This window comes from Crotalus tigris, unplaced genomic scaffold (assembly GCF_016545835.1).
Source record: "Crotalus tigris isolate CLP2741 ecotype Arizona unplaced genomic scaffold, ASM1654583v1 scf7180000017628.32516253702:7417878, whole genome shotgun sequence".
In the NCBI taxonomy this organism is placed as follows: Eukaryota; Metazoa; Chordata; class Lepidosauria; order Squamata; family Viperidae; genus Crotalus; species Crotalus tigris.
The window spans coordinates 6,630,057-6,648,201 of record NW_024096523.1 but is presented as its reverse complement, the minus strand read 5'-3'; the positions used below and the strand labels follow the sequence as shown (position 1 = coordinate 6,648,201).

The following is an 18,145-nucleotide window of genomic DNA, read 5'->3' as shown; positions in this document are numbered from 1 at the left end:
AATCAATGACATTCTAAGGGAGCACCTGTTTAAGGGGGTCCTTGTTTACTTGGACGACATTCTTATCTTCACTGAAACAAAAGAGGAACATGTCAACCTTGTCAGAGCGGTTTTAAAGAAACTGCGAGCAACCCACCTATATGCCAAACTCTCAAAATGCGAATTCCACCAGGAAAGGATAGAATACCTAGGTTATCACATATCCCCCCAGGGCATTGAAATGGACCCAGAGAAGGTCAGAGCAGTATTAGATTGGGCACCACCCCGCACAAGAAAGCAACTACAAAGTTTCCTGGGCTTTGCAAACTTTTACTGCCAATTCATCCCCTCATTTGCCCAGATAACCTTGCCCCTCACTAACTTACTAAAAACGAAGGGAACGTCCTCAGTAAAACCTAGCCAGCCATTAACATGGACAATGGAGTGCCAAGCAGTGTTTGAGAGACTAAAGAGACTTTTTTCTGCCGAACCAGTACTAAGGCACCCAGACATGGATAAGCCCTTCGTAATACAGGCAGATGCAAGTGATGTGACAGTGGGGGCTGTTCTATTACAAGAAAATGATGATGGAGTATTGCAACCCTGTGCATATACATCCAAGAAACTCACGGAAACAGAACAGCGCTGGCCCGTATGGGAAAAGGAGGCTTATGGGATACGTTGGGCATTACTCACGTGGCGACAGTTCCTGGAAGGCACTAAATCCCCTTCCAGGTGTGGACTGATCACAAAAATTTGGAAGCCCTGAGAATGCCCAGGAAACTCAATCCCAAACAAGCCCGCTGGTCCCAGCATTTTCACCAGTTCCAATTTAAGCTCAAACATTTACCAGGGAGAAAGAACTTCCAGGCAGATCTCGCATGCCCCAATATAACAGCGCGCAAGCCATAGACTCTAAACCAATGATGGCAGAGTCACAACTGGCAGCACCAGTAATCACAAGAACCCAAGCTAAATTAAAACCACAACTGGACAGCCAAACTGGAATTGAATTCAGAAAAAGTTTGGAAACAGACGAATGGTTCCAGAAAAACAAAAATGTGTGCACAATGAGAGACGGGTTGCCTTGGGTAAGGGAAAAGTTATATATACCAACAACCCAAAGAGTCACTTTCATGCAGCTTTGTCACGACACAAAATCAGCAGGGCATTTTGGATTTGTAAAAACTTTACACTTAATTAAACGGCAATTTTGGTGGCCATCAATTAAAAAAGGACATAGAAAGTTATGTGGCCAGTTGCCCAAAATGTGCGTCTGCAAAGAGGTTGCAAGGGAAATCGCCAGGACTATTACAACCAGTGGCAAATCCCTCAGCCCCCTGGAGGGAAATAGCCATGGATTTTATAGTGGAATTGCCAGAAAGCACTGGGAATACTGTTGTCTGGACGGTCACGGACTTGTTTTCCAAACAGGTGCACTTTATCCCTTGCCAAAAGATTCCTACTGCAAAGGCCTTAGCAAAACTTTTCATCCAGCACATTTACAGATTACACGGGGCACCCCAACGCATCATCTCTGATAGGGGAGTGCAATTTACGTCTGCCTTTTGGAAGGAATTTTTATCCCTCTTAGGGACCACTCAGGGACTGACATCTAGCCATCACCCTCAAACAGATGGACAAACAGAACGTTGTCATTCAGTACTTGAGCAATATTTGAGATGTTTTTTGAATTTCCAACAAAGTGATTGGACGGACTTACTCCCTTTTGCAGAAGATGCCTACAATAATGCAGTCCACTCCAGCACAGGCTACACTCCTTTTCAAATAGCCACCGGTCAAAGTTTCAACCCCATGCCAGAATTAACCCCAAACAAACCAACGATCCCATTAAAGTGGGAAGCTGGAAAAATACTAATTGTCCGACAGAGATTGGGGGTGAAAGGGAGGTTTTCCTGCTTACTAGACAACCCTTAAAATTAGAATGGCCACACATCCTGTTCTCAACTTTGCACATGATATATTGCAAACTGTTTATCACATGGTGTATTGAAAACTGCTTGACACTTGAAATATTGCTTAAAAGCATTCCTATGTTAAAAGAGGAACTATAGATTATAACCATGTCTAGTAACTTTCCTATGTTAGAATAAGGAACTATAGAATGTAACCATGTATGGAATACGTCTTGATCAGGAAATAACTGACGTATTACGGGTTATAAAAATGATCATCTACGCCCAGTCGGGTGTTGAGATTTTTTTTAGCTATGATAGCTCTCTGAACCTGCGCAATAAACTTCCCTTTCCTTGAAAGAGCTGACTCAAGTCTCTTACTTCTACAACACCATCACTGAAAGAATGAATGGAACAATTACAAGACACCTGGCCAATAGTTAGAAAAGCACTAGATGAAGCTAGGCAGGCATACAAAGCACAAGCCGATTAAAAAAGGGTTGAGCCTACACCATTCATTATAGGAGAAATGGTGTACTTATCTACAAAATACCTAAAGTCCCTACAGCCCTGTAAAAAACTTGGACCAAAATAAATAGGACCTTTTCCAATTAAAAGAATCATAAACCCAGTAACAGAAGAATTAGAATTACCCAAAAATCTCAGGCAAATACACCCAATTTTTCATTGCAGCTTGCTGAAAAGAGAGCGGCAGTCACGTCTACGGCCAAAAGTCCCCCCCACCACCTCCAATCATGGTAGAGGGCGAACAACACTTCAAAATAAAGGAAATCCTTGCCTCTAGGAGATATCATGGAGCGACTCAGTACCTAGTTGCCTGGAAACACCTCCCTCCCTCACAAAACAAGTGGGTCCACAAACGTCATGTCAGAGCCCTGAAGCTATTGAAGAAGTTTCACACAGAATACCCTAACAAGCCTGACTAACTTTTATACCTGTTTTGTTTTCCTTCAGGTGGATCTGTCGTATTTTTGAGGGGCAGGATGTCAGAATCCAATTATATTTCATGTCTAGTTATCAATTATAAAAAAAACCATTTCTGCCTTCTATGGATTCTGCCATACGATGAAGGGAAGTGGGTGAACAAAGGGGCTTTATGGCTCTCACTTCCTTTGGTACACTTCAAAGGAACTGGTTGTGTGTATTGCCAAAAGAGCTAACCATAAGAATGGGTTATTACCTTTCATGTAGTTTTCTTTGAAGTCTCCATCCAGCCGGCAGTAAGAAAAAGGGGGTGGGAATGCAATGCCCGAGACTGTCGCTGGAAGAGGGGGGTGATTGGGTGGGGCTACTGGGGAACCCCTTAAAACCTTGAATGGGAGAGCTTGGACCCCAAGTCCTGTCTAGAATGCCTGCAACCATTTTCTCTTAATAAAGGATGCCTGTTGGAAGAACTATTCCAATAGTTCTGTCTTCTTCAGATGCAAAGTGGGGTGGGTCCTTACAGCAGGATTGGAACTCACAGTGTCCTGGTGATTGGTCCTAAGATACCATGCCTAAGGCAGAACTAGAACTCAGAATCTCCTGGCTTCTAGCTCCCCCCCCCCCATCCTGGCTTTATTACCTTTCAGTTCCCATTCAGTTAGGATTTTTCTGACCATAGAGTTTTTCCCTTAGAAATAAATAACTGAGGTAGGTACTGGATATGGCTGAAGTAAGCGGTACAGATTGTCCTTGACTTACAACTAGAATTAGAAACTTCCATCACTGAGTGAGGCGATCATTAAGTGAATCGCTCTTGATTTTATGATCTTTTTGGTTGTGGTCACTAAGCAAATCCAACTTCCCCCATTGACTTTCCTTGTCAGAAGCTGACTGGGAAGTCACCAATGGGGATCCTGTGAGCCCTGGACAGCACAACCATCATAATTACACACAGGATGCCAAGCACCCAAATGTTGATCATATGACTGTAGGGCTGCTGTGACAGTCATTAAGTGCAATGGCTGGTCATAAATCACTTTATTCAACATCATCATAACTTCAAACAGTAGCTAAATGAATGATCATAATTCGAGGACTATTTGTACCTATTCACACAGAAACATCCCTTTTACAACACCAACTTTTTAATCTCCTCTAAGCAGCAAGGCAGAGAGGCAAAGCTTGAATGCACACATTCTGAGAAATCAATTTGAAATTAAGCTGATGGCTGCATGTGACCCTAAGGTCACTCTCAATCCACTTCTGCATTAAATCCTATTCAAAATACTTAGGAGAGAAAGGGTTTTTTAGAAAAAGAAAAAAAAAAGGGGGGGGAGCTTGTAGCTACCTCTTTTTCCCATCTTTACATCTGAGAATAAAAAGTATCACAAGGATACAAGCCTTCAGATCAAGCCAGATGCTCCTGAACCATTCTTTATATCTAAGGAGCTTTGAAGGAACCGGAAACACCTATAAAAAGTGCTGCCTTTTCAACAAAGCTGTGAGAGGTGCACAATACAATAGTGATTCAATGCAATATGTGGATTCAATAGAGATTCAGTCAAATTGCCCAAACTTGATCTTTCTCAAATCAAAATGAGCTGTAAGATGGCACATAAATAATTGCAAAGGTGTTACTATTTGTTTTCAAACTTCATCTATTCAACATCTGCTCACTTAGGATTATGCAAGAATTTGACTGAGATCTAATCAAACTTTCCTATCAACCTCACCTTTCTTCATTGACATTTTACTTAGACCAGAAGAAACCTGAGGAAGAAACCAGATTGAATTGAAGATAAATATGCTAGAGCAAATATGGGGATCTGGGCCACCAGGGCTACAACTTAACTATAAATGGACCAATTCCTCTGGAAAATTGATAACTAGATGGTCTCCTTTGATTCAAGTAACATGCACAAGAATGAAGGGAGATCTATCTGATGATCTAAAGTATGGAAACCTGATTGGCATAAAAAGAAAGCTAGAGTTAGATTTTAAAAATGGATTTTTTTTATTTATTAGAGAGGATCCTAAAGTTTCAACTAATGGGCTAAAGGGAGATTTTGAGATGAAGGGAAATATGGTTATTAGATTTAACTACTGTTGGAAAATGGTAAAAAATAAGGTATTAATTGGCCTAATATTGAGGATTTAGATTTATTAGGGAAATGAAAATTAATTATTAGGGAATAGCTTCAAATGATTGTTTAACCCAGACAATGGATTTGAGACAATAAAGGATACTCCATTAGTAAGTAGTGATGTACTAGAATGAAAAATAGAAAATGTTTATGAAATAAAATAAGAATATATTCAAGTAAGTAATAGGTGTATTTTACATATTATAATTTTTATATAGTGAAATAAAGGAAATTTGGGTTACCTGAAATTTAAATACTATGGATATTAAAGGTTAAATTGGAATATTGTAATTAAAAATTAAAAATTAGGTAAAATTTAAATACAGGATATGAATATGTATAAGCAAAAATATAATGTTTTAATTGAGGTTGTTATAATTGGAAATTTACTAGCTTAAATATGATATAGCAAATGTTAAGGGAAATAGAAAAGAAATTTTTGATGATGTAACCTGAGATATGTACTAAAGATTTTGTTATTGTACTATTGACTACCCAATCACCACACTGGCTTTCCAAATACTCAAATGGAAAACTGGAAAACCAATAAAAACTTGTTATAATAAAAAAGAGCTTAAGCTTGCAATAAATATTTATATTAATTTGAACTGCCTGCATCTCCTGATTTCCCTGGCAGTTGACAGCCATGGTATTTTTGTCCACAAGGGCAGCACACCCATCATCAACAGCATTCACCATAGGGAAAAAGAAGGTAACCAGATGTGGGAGAATCTCCAGCTAGAGCGGGTGGAAAAGTGAAGAGACTGGCAAGCTTAGAGCAAAAAACAAAGCAAAAAGCAAAAAGTGATAAAGACGTGATAGACCCCAAACTTTTATCTGGCTGTCCCCAAGAGAATGCAGCCTGTATGTCAAGATTCTTGTAAATAGGCAAGCAGTAATAAAGAAGCTACTCTAATCAAGTCAGGGTATTGCTTTGGTTCCTTGCATTTGACACCAGCAGATGCTAGTGTAGATATTCCCTTAGGTTAGGGGTCCCCAACCCCCAGTCCATGGACTAGTACCGGGCCACGGCATGCCAACAACCGGTCCACACAAACAAGCAAAGCCCCATTCGTGGGATGAGGCAGCACACAAAACCACACACTCTCCAGTCCGTGGAAAAACCTTTCTCCATGGAACCAGTCCCTGATGCCCAAAAAGTTGCCACCAGGGACTGGTTGCCTTAGGTGGACTACAGGTTAATCCTCAACATATGACTGAAATGAAGCCCATCCATTACAGTCGTAAGTTGTAACAGCCATAAAATGACCAATCCATTTTTTTGGAGGGTCATTAAGCAAATACAGTGACCATCCAGTGGCCACCACAGTCTTTAAATGAATGTCATGGTTGTTAAGCAAATCAATAGCTCACAATGGGTGCAGTTTTGCCCAAAACTGGAAGTAAAAACGTAATAAATTTTGCTCAAAACTGGAAGTAAAAACGTAATAAAACACAGCCATATGACCCTGGAATGCTGAACACGGTCGTGTTGTTGAGCATCTACGTTCAGTCACATGACCACAGAGGTGACCTGTCATCCTTTCAAATGCAGGTCATAAATTGTCTATAGGTCCATCATAACTTTGAACGGATGCCAAGTGACCAGTCGTAAGTCAAGGACTACCTGTACTTTTTACTCAGGGCTGTCCTTCCATGCAAAGAGCAAAACAATTCATTGGCAAATGTCCTCTACCCTTCCTCTCTCTTTCTAAAGAGCCTGCAGGCCTTGATTAATAAGTAGTCTCTCTGGCCCACCTTCTGCTGCCTCGCAATTCCTCTGCTCCCCATTAAAAACATTGCAACCCATTCAGCATTGTTAATAGCTATACCACAGGCATTAGCAAACAGCCCTAAGTAGTATATGGCTTGTTAATAAAGCCCAATTAACCCTTGTTCTGTGCCTTTGTGAGGCAATCTATTAGGTTTCTTTCTTGTAATTTGTCCCATGATATGGGACTTTGTGGGAAGGGGAAGTGGGTGGTAATCTTATTTCCGCAATACTGAATATCTAAATTATCTCAGCTTTGCTTCTTCCTGTGAGACATTGGCTTTCCCCAGTCCACAGCCCCCTTCTCCCAGGAGACAACCGAAAATGCAATAAAGGTAGTTCTCAACTTACAGCCATTCATTTAATGACCATTCAAAGTAACAATGGCACTGAAAAAGTGACTTACAATCATTTTTCACACTTATGATCATTGCAACATCCCCATGGTCACATGATCAAAATGGGGTTGCCTGGCAACTGGCATGTGTTTATGACAGTTGCAGTGTCCCCGGGGTCATTTGCGACCTTCTGACAAGCAAGTCAATGGGGAAGCCAGATCCACTTAACAACCATGTTACTAATGTAACAATTGCAGTGATTCACTTAATGACTGTGGCAAGAAAGGTTGCAAAATGGGACAAAGCTCACTTTGATTTGTGTATCTATACTTTTCAACTGTGGTCATCAGTGAATTATGCTTTGCATACAGTAAACAAAGTCTTCAGGCTTCATTACCTCAAAATTAAAATGTTGGGGATAGGGAACACTCTGCTGATTTAAGACAACAATAGAAATCTTTTATATTCCAAGATTTTGTCTTTTTCTGACTAGTTTACCCCCAGGAAGTATAACCTTTACAAATCCCAATACAAACACAGTTGACAAGACTCTCAGACTCCACAAGTGTGGAACCAAACTTGCTTGTCTATAGGCTTTGCACTTAAAGAATGTTCATAGGCACTTCACAGATATACACCCACCCACCCCCCAAAAAAACAACTGCAGGAAAAATGTATTTGGAAATGTGTGGCCAGAGAGAATACACTGGAAAACATGTATTTTATCTGTAAAGTTTTGCACAACATTATGTACATGCTGCTATACATTGCTTTATGCTGCTTTTCTTAAATTACAGATTGGTGCAAAAAAAAATGGGAAAAATATGTATGAACCTGGACACAAAGCACCAGCAGCTATCATCTAAGTATACACATTGTTCTATAATAGTTTAATAGCAGAACATTTGCTTTACATGAAGAAGCAACATTCAAAAATATTATGCAGCCCATAATAAGAAGAACTCACTGGAGAACTCAAAGACCCATGGGCTGAATCAATGTAAACAATGTTGGATTTTGTTTCTTTCTTAGACTGATTGATGTAGTTACCTATCTCATTTTCACCTGACTCTAGGCCAGTGTTTCTCAACCTTGACAATTTTAAGGTATGTGGACTTCAACTCCCAGAATGCTGGCTGTGGAATTCTGGGAGTTGAAGTCCACATGCCTTAAAATTGTCAAGGTTGAGAAACACTGCTCTAGGCAGTTTTCAATAAAACAAAAGAAAACAAAACATGCAATTGATAAAACCAAAATAAAAGCAGACAGCAGCTGGATTGTCCAAACTAACGTTTGGATTTTATCACTTGTGTGATTTTTTTTTTTTGTCCTCTTCACATCTTTATCTTATTATTATTTTGTGTCAAGCATTCCACTGACTGAAGATAGCTGCATCTCCCTAAATAAATCAGTACCTAGGGAAAACAGACACATAGAGATGTGCACACACATGCCATTAAATGAAAAACACTCAAACTTCCTTCACCCAGCAAAGCCACTTTGCCTATGGCACCTCAAGACAACATTTCCCACTGATGCAGATAATCATTATTTCTCTAAGACTCTTTGCAGAAAGACCCAGAGATGGCAGTGTTCAGTTTCTCCTCTTCCAGACCACCCCTAGTCATAGATCCTATCAAAGCCACTCTACTGAGTTTGGAAATGTGTTCCAGCATTGAAGACTCTGCAGTGTAAACAAGACAGCTTTTGGACCATCATGCAAGTAAATTATCCAGCAGGGTTGTAATGCATACAGTTTTCCATTTGTATTCAGACTGCAGGGTATCTAGGAAAAAGCAGGAGGAGTTTTGGAGCATGAAGAATCTATTTTAGGAAGAGACATATTTAAGGAGATCTACACAGTGGGATAAAGGGTGACTCCCGTCAGTTCAAGCAAAACACACGGCTTCGAATGCCAAAACCTCTGCCTGACAGTGCAGTGTGAAATCCAGAATCTCAATTCTGTGAAATTGCTAGTGGATTTGGTGGGTCCTGAGAAGCTGGGGAGCTAACTTGGCTTGACAAGAGAGATGAAAGAATTTCACTACAGTTTTCAGAGGCAGCAGATTTGAAAGAGTTGTCAAAAAGGACTGTTAAGTCCTTTGATCGTGGGCGAATGATGAAGACTCATTGTGCAGTTAACAGCTCTTTATTTAACAGCAAAACCACAACAACGAGCAATGGCACACAGGCCTCTCTTTATCTGCCCAGAGCCCCAGACACAATGGCAACAATTAGCGTAGCGCTTTTGCGCCTTGCGCATGCGCGCAAGGCTGTCGCCTCTCAGTCTGGTCCCGGGCAGCTTTTGGAATGCCCGGGACCAAAGCAACATCCCGAGCCTACTTTTGCAGGCTCAGGACACAATACCCCTCGCCCTAGATGGAACTTTGCTGCACACATACATGTACGACCTACATTGGGGAAGTGATATATAGTTCCTTAAATCAAATGCAATGACTGTGGAAGATTTGAGGCTACCCTCAGGTAAAACCCCCTCCACTTTGTTTTGGGAATACATGTATCAGAAATCATAAAATAATACAAAATAACCATGCACTTTTATTCAGGGCCCTTATGAGTAGTTCTCCTTGAACTTGACAGCAACTTCACAAATTCCCTAAGATATTTGGGTGGGCACTTGGCCGTTGAGGCCTCCTCGGACCAGGAGAGATTGCTTGGCCCACCTGCTTGCCTACCAGGCTAGGTGGCCAAGGCGTTGCTGCCCTAAATTCCTAGATGACTCTGGTGCTGTTGCCTGGCCTACCTGCTCGCCTACCAGGCTCAGCAGGCCAGGACTTTGCTGCCCCAAATATCCGGTTGACCCGCCCATCTGCTGGCTGGCTGGACCCTCTAAGTCCAAGTCTGCATACCTTGGAGAGGTGGTAGTCCACAATGGACCCTTCTTGGGAACACTGTCCCTCGAACCAAGGCCAGCAGATGGAGAGTACTGGGTAGCTGAAGTGCCCCAGTACTCTGTGGCCCCCAAGCACTGCCGGAAGTGCCAGAGTCAGGAGTTGCCTCTCTGGCTATCCCTTTCCCTGTTGACCTCCTTCTGGGAGCAATTGCGGAATTGGGCCATCCCCTCTGTTGTATTTCTTGTTCTCTTGCAGTTTGTGAGTTGTGTGGATACTCCCGGTCAGTCTCCCTATCTGTCATGTGTGAATAATGTGGATATCCTCGGTGTGACTCCCTGTCTGGAGTAATTGTGGATGCGTGGGATGACCCCCTATCCTTTGAATTCCTGTTCTGAGCACTTGCGGAACCTTGTGATGAAACATCTATGGCCTCAGCAGCAGCTAGTGAAGACCTGTGAAACTGATCCCCAGAATGCATATTATGATCCTCTTCCCCCCCCCCCCGAGAGCAGAGCCAGGAGCGGAAGGGTGAGAGTCCAGTCTCCAACACAGCTGGTCTATGTGCCTGCAAAGAACGCGGCCGTCTCCCAAGGTCACTTCATATGACAACAGCCCAGGTACCTTGCAGACCACAGCTGTTACCCAGAGATGACCAGGTCCATAGTTCCGTGCCCAGATTGGATCGCCCACTTGGAGTCTCCTAGGTGCCTGAGGTTGTGACACCTGTGAAGCCATCCTGTCTGGGTGCAACCTGTCCAGTTTAGTAAAGAGGTGGCGACCCCAGCGGAGTTCAGTAGGGCTCTTCCCTGTGGCAGTGCATGGTGTGGTGTGATGTGCAAGAAGAAAATCTTCTAACATGTGATGCCAGTTACCGTAAGTCAGTTTCTTGAGGGCATCTTTGGTGGTGCGCACCATTCTCTCTGCTAATCCGTTGGAGGATGGATGGAAGGGAGCAGAAGTTGCATGCCGGATCAGGATGGCCTGAAGAAAAGCCTGGAACTCAGAAGAGGTAAATTGAGGACCGTTATCTGAAACCAGAACATCTGGAAGGCCATGTGATGCAAAAATTCCTCTCAACACCTGGATGGTCTTGGCAGTAGTAGTGGAAGAAACAGGAACAACCTCTAGCCACTTGGAGTGGCTATCAACAACAACCAGGAAGAATTGCCCCTGAAAGGGCCCAGCGTAATCTATATGCACCCTAGACCACGGGGTTTGAATCTCCTCCCACCTATGTACTGGGGCCTGAGGCATTTCAGGCCGGGACTGTTGGCACACTTGGCACCCATGCACCTGGGCCTCGATGGCTTTATCGAGCCCAGGCCACCAAAGATGGCTGCGTGCAAGTGCTTTCATCCTGACTATGCCAGGATGTCCCTCATGCAGAGAGACCAAGATTCTAGACCTCAATGAGGCATCCCTTGAAAGTAGACAACTCATGCTTCTTGTGCCAGAAGCTTTGGAACTCAGCATCAGGGCACTTGTCAGGCTATCCTGACAACACCCATGTCAGCACGCGTGTAAGCGTGTGATCAGTGGCAGTTTCTACAGCCACATCCCTAGCATTGAAGGGAGACTCAGGCAATTCCTGAATGGACAGAATATTAATGGCTGGAGCAGGATCAGGCTCCAATTTGTTCAAGGGCAATCTGATCAGGCCATCAGCATGACCCATTTCCTTTTTCGGTTTGTGAACCAATGTATAGTCATATGCTGACAGGAAAATGGACCATCTCAGCATGTGAGGAGAAAGGATATGTGGAGTCTGTTTGTTAGTGGTAAACAACCCCAGCAGAGGCTTATGGTCAGTATAGACCATTAAATGGCGGCCATATAAGAAATCATGAAATTTCTTAATGCCCGCCACTATAGTCAATGCTTCTCTGTCAGTTTGAGCGTAATTACGCTCTGCAGAAGACAGAGTCCTTGAATAATAGGTCACAGGGACCTGAGTCCCATCATCCTTCAGATGACTAAGTACAGCTCCCACCCCATAAGGAGATGCATCGCAGGCAATGCAAACAGATAGTTGCTCATTGAAATGCATTAAAACTGCATTAGACGTGAGCAAGGCTTTAACCTCATTGAAACTCTTTTTGTGGACTTTGGTCCACTGCCAAGAGGCCTGCTTGTCTAAGAGCCTGTGTAAAGGCTCTGCTACTGCAGCTTTATGTGGGAGAAATACATGGTAAAAGTTTAATAGCCCCAAGAAGGCTTGCAGCTCGCTTTTAGACTTAGGGTTTGGGGCCTGCTGGATAGCTTGCAACTTAGATTCTGCAGGGTGAATACCTTGAGCATCTATCCTGAATCCTAAGAAGTCAGTAGAAGTGACTCCTATCTGACAGTTGTCCTTTTTTAACTTAAGGCCTGCTCTTCGAAAACGAAGCAAGACAACCCTTAATCTCTCTGCTAAATTTTGAGATGACTCTCCAGCAATCAGGACATCATCAAAATAGGGACAGACTCCAGGAATACCCCTAAGTGTACTCTCCATGACACTCTGGAATATGCCAGGGGCTACATTTACTCCAAATTGCAGTCTCTTGACCTTGAAGGCTCCTCTATGAGTTACAATAGTCTGGGCTTCAGCAGCGGCCTCATCAACAAGTAACTGTTGATAGGCTTGTGCCAAGTCAAGCTTCGCAAAAATGCGCCCCCCCCCCCCCGAGGGAGGCCAGGATGTGACTTACTACAGGCACTGGATAAGCGTGCTGCTGCAGCGCCTTGTTCAGTGTACACTTGTAGTCTGCACATATACGTATGTCCCCATTAGCCGTTAGAGGTGTTACTATGGGGGTTTCCCATGGACTTGAGTCTATAGGTTCTAAAATGCCCTGCTGGAGCAATTTGTCCAGTTCAGCATCAATCTTGCCTTTGAGGGCGAAAGGTACCCTCCTAGGCTTAACCCTGATGAGCGTGATGGCTGGGTCTAGCCATAGTGCAACTGGAGGCCCCTTTAGGATCCAAGCTCTGAACTAAACACATCTGTAAACTCCTCGCAGACTTCTGCCAGGCTCACCGTTTACAAATGATGCAGCCCAGTAACCTGGATTCCCAGAGCCTCGAACCAATCGAGTCCAATAAGACTCATGCATTCACCCCCAACAACCACCACATCTAGGGGACCTTCAAAATCCTTGTGCTGTACCTTAAAGGTGGCGTCCCCCTTAACACACACCCTAGAATTCTGAAAATCTGTGAGTATTATATTGGATGGCCTGAGTTTGGCTCGAAGGCCGCTGCTGTTGCAAATTCTTTTGAATGTGTTAATTGAAATAATGGAGAGAGTGGACCCAGTGTCCAACTCCATGGATAAAGGAACCCCTTGCAACCTTACTTTAATGGACAGTTTCTTCTTTAGGGCTTTATGTGTGCCTGTCCTTAAAATATTCCTGCACGATGTGCAGAAACCACCCTATGTTGGCTGGGGACCCTGGTATCTTTCAGACGCAATTCTTCACATGGTTGGACCTTTCGGCGACCCAAACAGATGGATGCAATGTGGCCTTGCCTGCCACATGCTCTGCAAATGGCGGAGTGGAACCTGCAGTCAGCTCACTTGTGGCATCCTCCACACCCAAAGTATTGGAGAGCAGCTGGAGCCTTGTCTGGACGTTCCTTCTGCTTCCTTTCATCTGTCTGATAAAGCCTATCCACCTCTTCTTCAGGATCTGCTTCTGAACCATCTCGAGCGTCCTCTTGGTGGACAGTGGCTGTCTCTGGAGGGCTCCTGGTGGGCCGCAAAGTCTTTACTGCCCCCCTGCTGCTTCCTCAGCTGTCATCTCTCGTAGAGCATCTTGGAAAGAGACATCTTCTTTTGCAAAAATCTTCTGCTGTAAGTCTCTGTTCCTTAGACCGCATACAAAGCAATCTCGCAGCCTCTCTTCCAAATCCTTGAACTCACACGGTCTGGCTGCTTTCCTCAAGGCTGCAATAAAGTCCTTAGCAGATTCACCTGCCCTCTGGTCCCTTTGCTCAAACATGTGTCTCCGTGCAATAACAGACAACTTGGGTTGGAAATGTTCCTTTAGCAGTTTCTTCAAGTCAGTATACGTTACTGACTCCAGAGGTGCAGGGGCCACCAGGTTCTCTGCAATTTCAAAAGTTTCCTGGCCACAGACACAAAACAGGGTTGCAGATTTCAAGCCATCTTCTCTAATCTGGTTTACCCTGAAGTAATTCTCCACCCTGGCAATGTAGGATTCCCATCTCTCTGGGTGTGAGACATCAAATTCAGATAAACGACCAATCTTTGCCATCCTGTATTTACAACCTTCACCACTCACTCCTCTACAATTTCTATTGGGGAAAGGGTTTTTTTCAGCCGAGCTCACCCTCCAGCGACGCTATACTGGCAGGCTGGGACGCTGATTCCAATGCCGTCTTCCCCTCTTCAGGACTTCTTGGGTAAGTCTTTACAGCTTTTCTTTCTTCAGCTTGTAAATCTTCCCACCTTCATCGCCAGTGTTAAGTCCTTTGATCGTGGGCAAATGATGAAGACTCATTGTGCAGTTAACAGCTCTTTATTCATTTAACAGCAAAACCACAACAATGAGCAACGGCACACAGGCCTCTCTTTATCTGCCCAGAGCCCCGGACACAATGGCAACAATTGTGCCCTGGACACAATGGCATGCGCCTCTCAGCTGGTCCCGGGCAGCTTTTGGAATGCCCGGAACCAAAGCAACGTCCTGAGCCTGCTTTTGCAGGCTCAGGACACAACAAGCACCATAGCCGTATCACAGAGATTGATGTTAAATGCAACACACAAGTATGCATCTTTCGCTGAACAATACGGGACATTTTTTTTTAAAAAAAAGGTGTTTCTGATAGTATTACCTGGAATAAAAATATGCATTTTTACCATTGCTTAGGAAAAGTGAAACTGAGAAAAAAAATGCTTTACTGAGAATATATTCAGCTATCCAACATATCAGGCTTTTTTCACCATCATAGCCATTTCCCCAATCCCCACTGCTCTCTCTCAAAAATGTTGTAGAGCAGTGAGAGTTGCAAATAAAATAACAATCTATCAAATACCCAGCAGATGGAAAGACTGCCCTATCCACAGAGACTGCAAAATGGAACAGATTTATTGTGAACTGCACATCCTTAAACCCTGATTAGATGCATTATGGTTCCAGATTATTGCACCCTCCCAAAATAGATTACAGGCATAAATTCAAAGAAACCCAAGACATTTTATATAGCTGATAGCCTGAGACCTTACTCAAGAGAAGCAATTTTGAATCCTAAGCTTCCTTTGAAGCAATCAAAAGAGGACTGGCTTGCTGGTAAACTACTCTTTCTCTAGTTAGATGTTGTTGATGTGACATTATCTTTTGGTCAATGAAGTGGATCTTCTGTATGCTCTGTTACAGAATTACAGAATAACAGAATTGGAAGGGACTTTGGAGGTCTTATAGACCAATCCACTGCTAAAGCAAGAGACCCCATACCATTCCAGACAAATGGCTGTCCAATCTCTTCTTGAAAACCTCCAGTGATGGAGTACCCACAATTGCTGGAAGCAACCCGTTCCATTGATTAATTGTTCTCATTATCAGGAAATTTCTTCTTTATTTAGATTGGATTTCTCTTTAATAAGTTTCCATCCATTACTTCTTATTTTATCCTCAGGTGCTTTGAAGAACAGGTTATCCCCCTCTTCTTTTTGGCAGCCCCTCAAATATTGGAAGACTGTTATCATGTCACCCTAGTCCTTTTCTTCATTAAATTAACATACCCAGTTCCAGCAACCATTTTCATACATTTTAGCCCCCAGCCCCGTAATTCTCTTTGTTGCTCTTCTCTGCACTTTATATTGTGGTGACCAAAACTGGATATAGTGTTCCGAGTGTGATCTTACCAGTGCAGTACTTCATGTGATCATGAAACATACATAAATATTCATGTGATGTTAACCTAGATGTAGAACTTTCCAATTTTTTTCACCTTGAAACCTGTGCTAGGCCCTTAACCTGCCTCGTAATAAATTACTATTTATGGAGCTCTCACAAACTTTCAGTGTTGCTGTTTAAGAGAAACCCTTCAAGAAAGTTCACTACTCATTGCAGTCTTCTGCACAGTTTTAAGTCTGTCCCCCACCCATCCCTCGCTTCCTTATTTCCAGAGAAGGGACTTCTATGCGCTGGTGTCACTGTGAAAATTCCTTCCAACAGGGATAAAATTGAACAGGGAAAAATAACAAGCTAGAAGAGATAATGAATCTTTCCCATCTCTCAACCTACTCTTTCACATCTCAATGCTGAAATGCATTGTTTAACTGCAATCAGATAAGTGTAAATGGCATCCAAGAGAGGAAGAGCTATCTGAATCTATTTTAGTTATTTGGAAAGGTATTAAGAGCAATAGTAATGAGGAAGAGGTTTTGTGTGTTGATGGACATCTGAAAGGACTATCATTTGGTGGGTGAAATTTCAGTGGGATCAAGATTGGAGCATAAACATTTAACAACAGTCAGGACTCACAGTGAAACGGCTAAAGATATCAATCCTGAGAAAGATGAAAACTTATAGGAGCCAATGTATACCACATTGGTAGCTCCCATTTTTTTTGCATACAATATAACATACTCATAATATATTTCCAACCATGGCAACGTTTAAGACATGTGGACTTCGACTCCCAGAATTCCCTAGCAGTCATGTTGGTTGGGGAATTCTGGGAGTTGAAGTCCACATGTCTTAAACATTGCCACACTGGGAAACCCTTGTATAGATTATACAGTGTGAAAATATTGTTTTTCAGTACAATCCTCACTAAAATGCCAAGTATCAGATGGAAGCCATATGGTGAAGCACCAGTATTGCAAGAACACATAAAAAAAACTATATTCTGATGACAAATTTCTTCTCAGTTTTTAAAAATGGTTTACTTTTAACTTGAAGAGAAAAAAAGAGACTGTTTTGTATTCTTTCCTTCACCCCCCACCCCATAAGGGGAGAATATCTTGTTGTAATTCTCATGGGTGTATTTGTATGTATTTAGGATGAAATCTCCAAGGATGGGTCTTAAGGCTATATTTTCACAGCACAAGTATCTTTGCTGTGCTCTGTAGCCAGCTTGGATCTCATGTTTCATACATTCTAAGGGAACACTTCCCATGGTTTTTTTTTTCCAGATTAGAAGTGAGAGCAGCCATGGAGGGTGTTGAGTGTAATTAGGAAAGTGAGAATACAAATGCTTTCATCTGAAAACTTCATCTAGAAATCCTATCTCCTACCTTTGAAGCCATTCCAGATCATCATAAGGGATATTTTTAGTACTGAGCAATTACACTCAAACACTCCTTGATTCTGAATGAGACCAACATGCTGCAGAAAACGAATGCATTTCTCTTCTCCCAACCTACCTGAGATGTTGGTGGTGATCTCAGTCAGAGCAGTTTGACCAAAGCCCTTGCCAGTTCGTGCTCTTACTGAAAAAAGGTAGGTTGTCCCAGGATGAAGGTTGGAGAAAACATGATAAGTTTCATTTCGGAGCTTGGAGACGGTGCGTCGTGGGCCAGGCACATTGACTGCTGGGTCAAAGGATTCAATGCTCTGGTAGCTGATCTAGGATAAAATGATATACTTTAAGACATCATCAGAATGTAGGGATCGGGATGTATTTATCTGCTTGTTTAATTTATATAGCCTCCCCCTTACATAAACTGTATGTTTCAGACATTGCTTCAACCATGACCAGATACTGCAATACAGTATGAACAATCTTTGCATACAGAAAACAAACAAGACCGGGGCAAAGTTAACCTAGCATTCTTCTTCCTAATGATGATTTTTCTACCGGGCAGGTTATTATTTGATAGAGGGGAATATTCCATCAAAGGCAAGAATCTGCATAGGACCCAAAGTGGCTCTCAGCCAAGCTGACTGCTCATTAAAGCAAGAGCTAGAGAGAACTTTAGGATATAGTCAGGAAAACAGCTTGCATTCTGCCATCGAGACAATAGGCTTGGAAAGAACTATAAAATTGTCCTTAATCTTCAAGACTATTAAAGAAAGAGCGGGGGAAGCTTCCAGAATTACAATAGAGCCTATGTCAGTTCTTCGATAGGCAGCCTTCAGCCTGGCAGGGAAGAGCTGTGCAGATAAGCATCAAGCTTTCTCAGTGGGCAGTTTCCACGCTCCAATAATTTTTGTTGATGCCAGAGAGGGCAAAGGCATGGGATAAA

The 18,145-nt window shown here is 42.7% G+C and overlaps 1 protein-coding gene across 6 annotated transcripts in view; it reads right to left on the bottom strand.

Moving 5' to 3' along the window:
* Positions 1–18,145, bottom strand: part of PTPRU (protein tyrosine phosphatase receptor type U) — a 691,901-nt gene that overhangs the window by 178,240 nt on the left and 495,516 nt on the right. For all 6 annotated transcript variants that reach the window (XM_039334369.1, XM_039334366.1, XM_039334364.1 and 3 more), the window contains one exon: positions 17,324–17,525. In XM_039334369.1, coding sequence (XP_039190303.1) covers positions 17,324–17,525 — 202 coding nt within the window. The remainder of the gene's footprint in view (positions 1–17,323; positions 17,526–18,145) is intronic.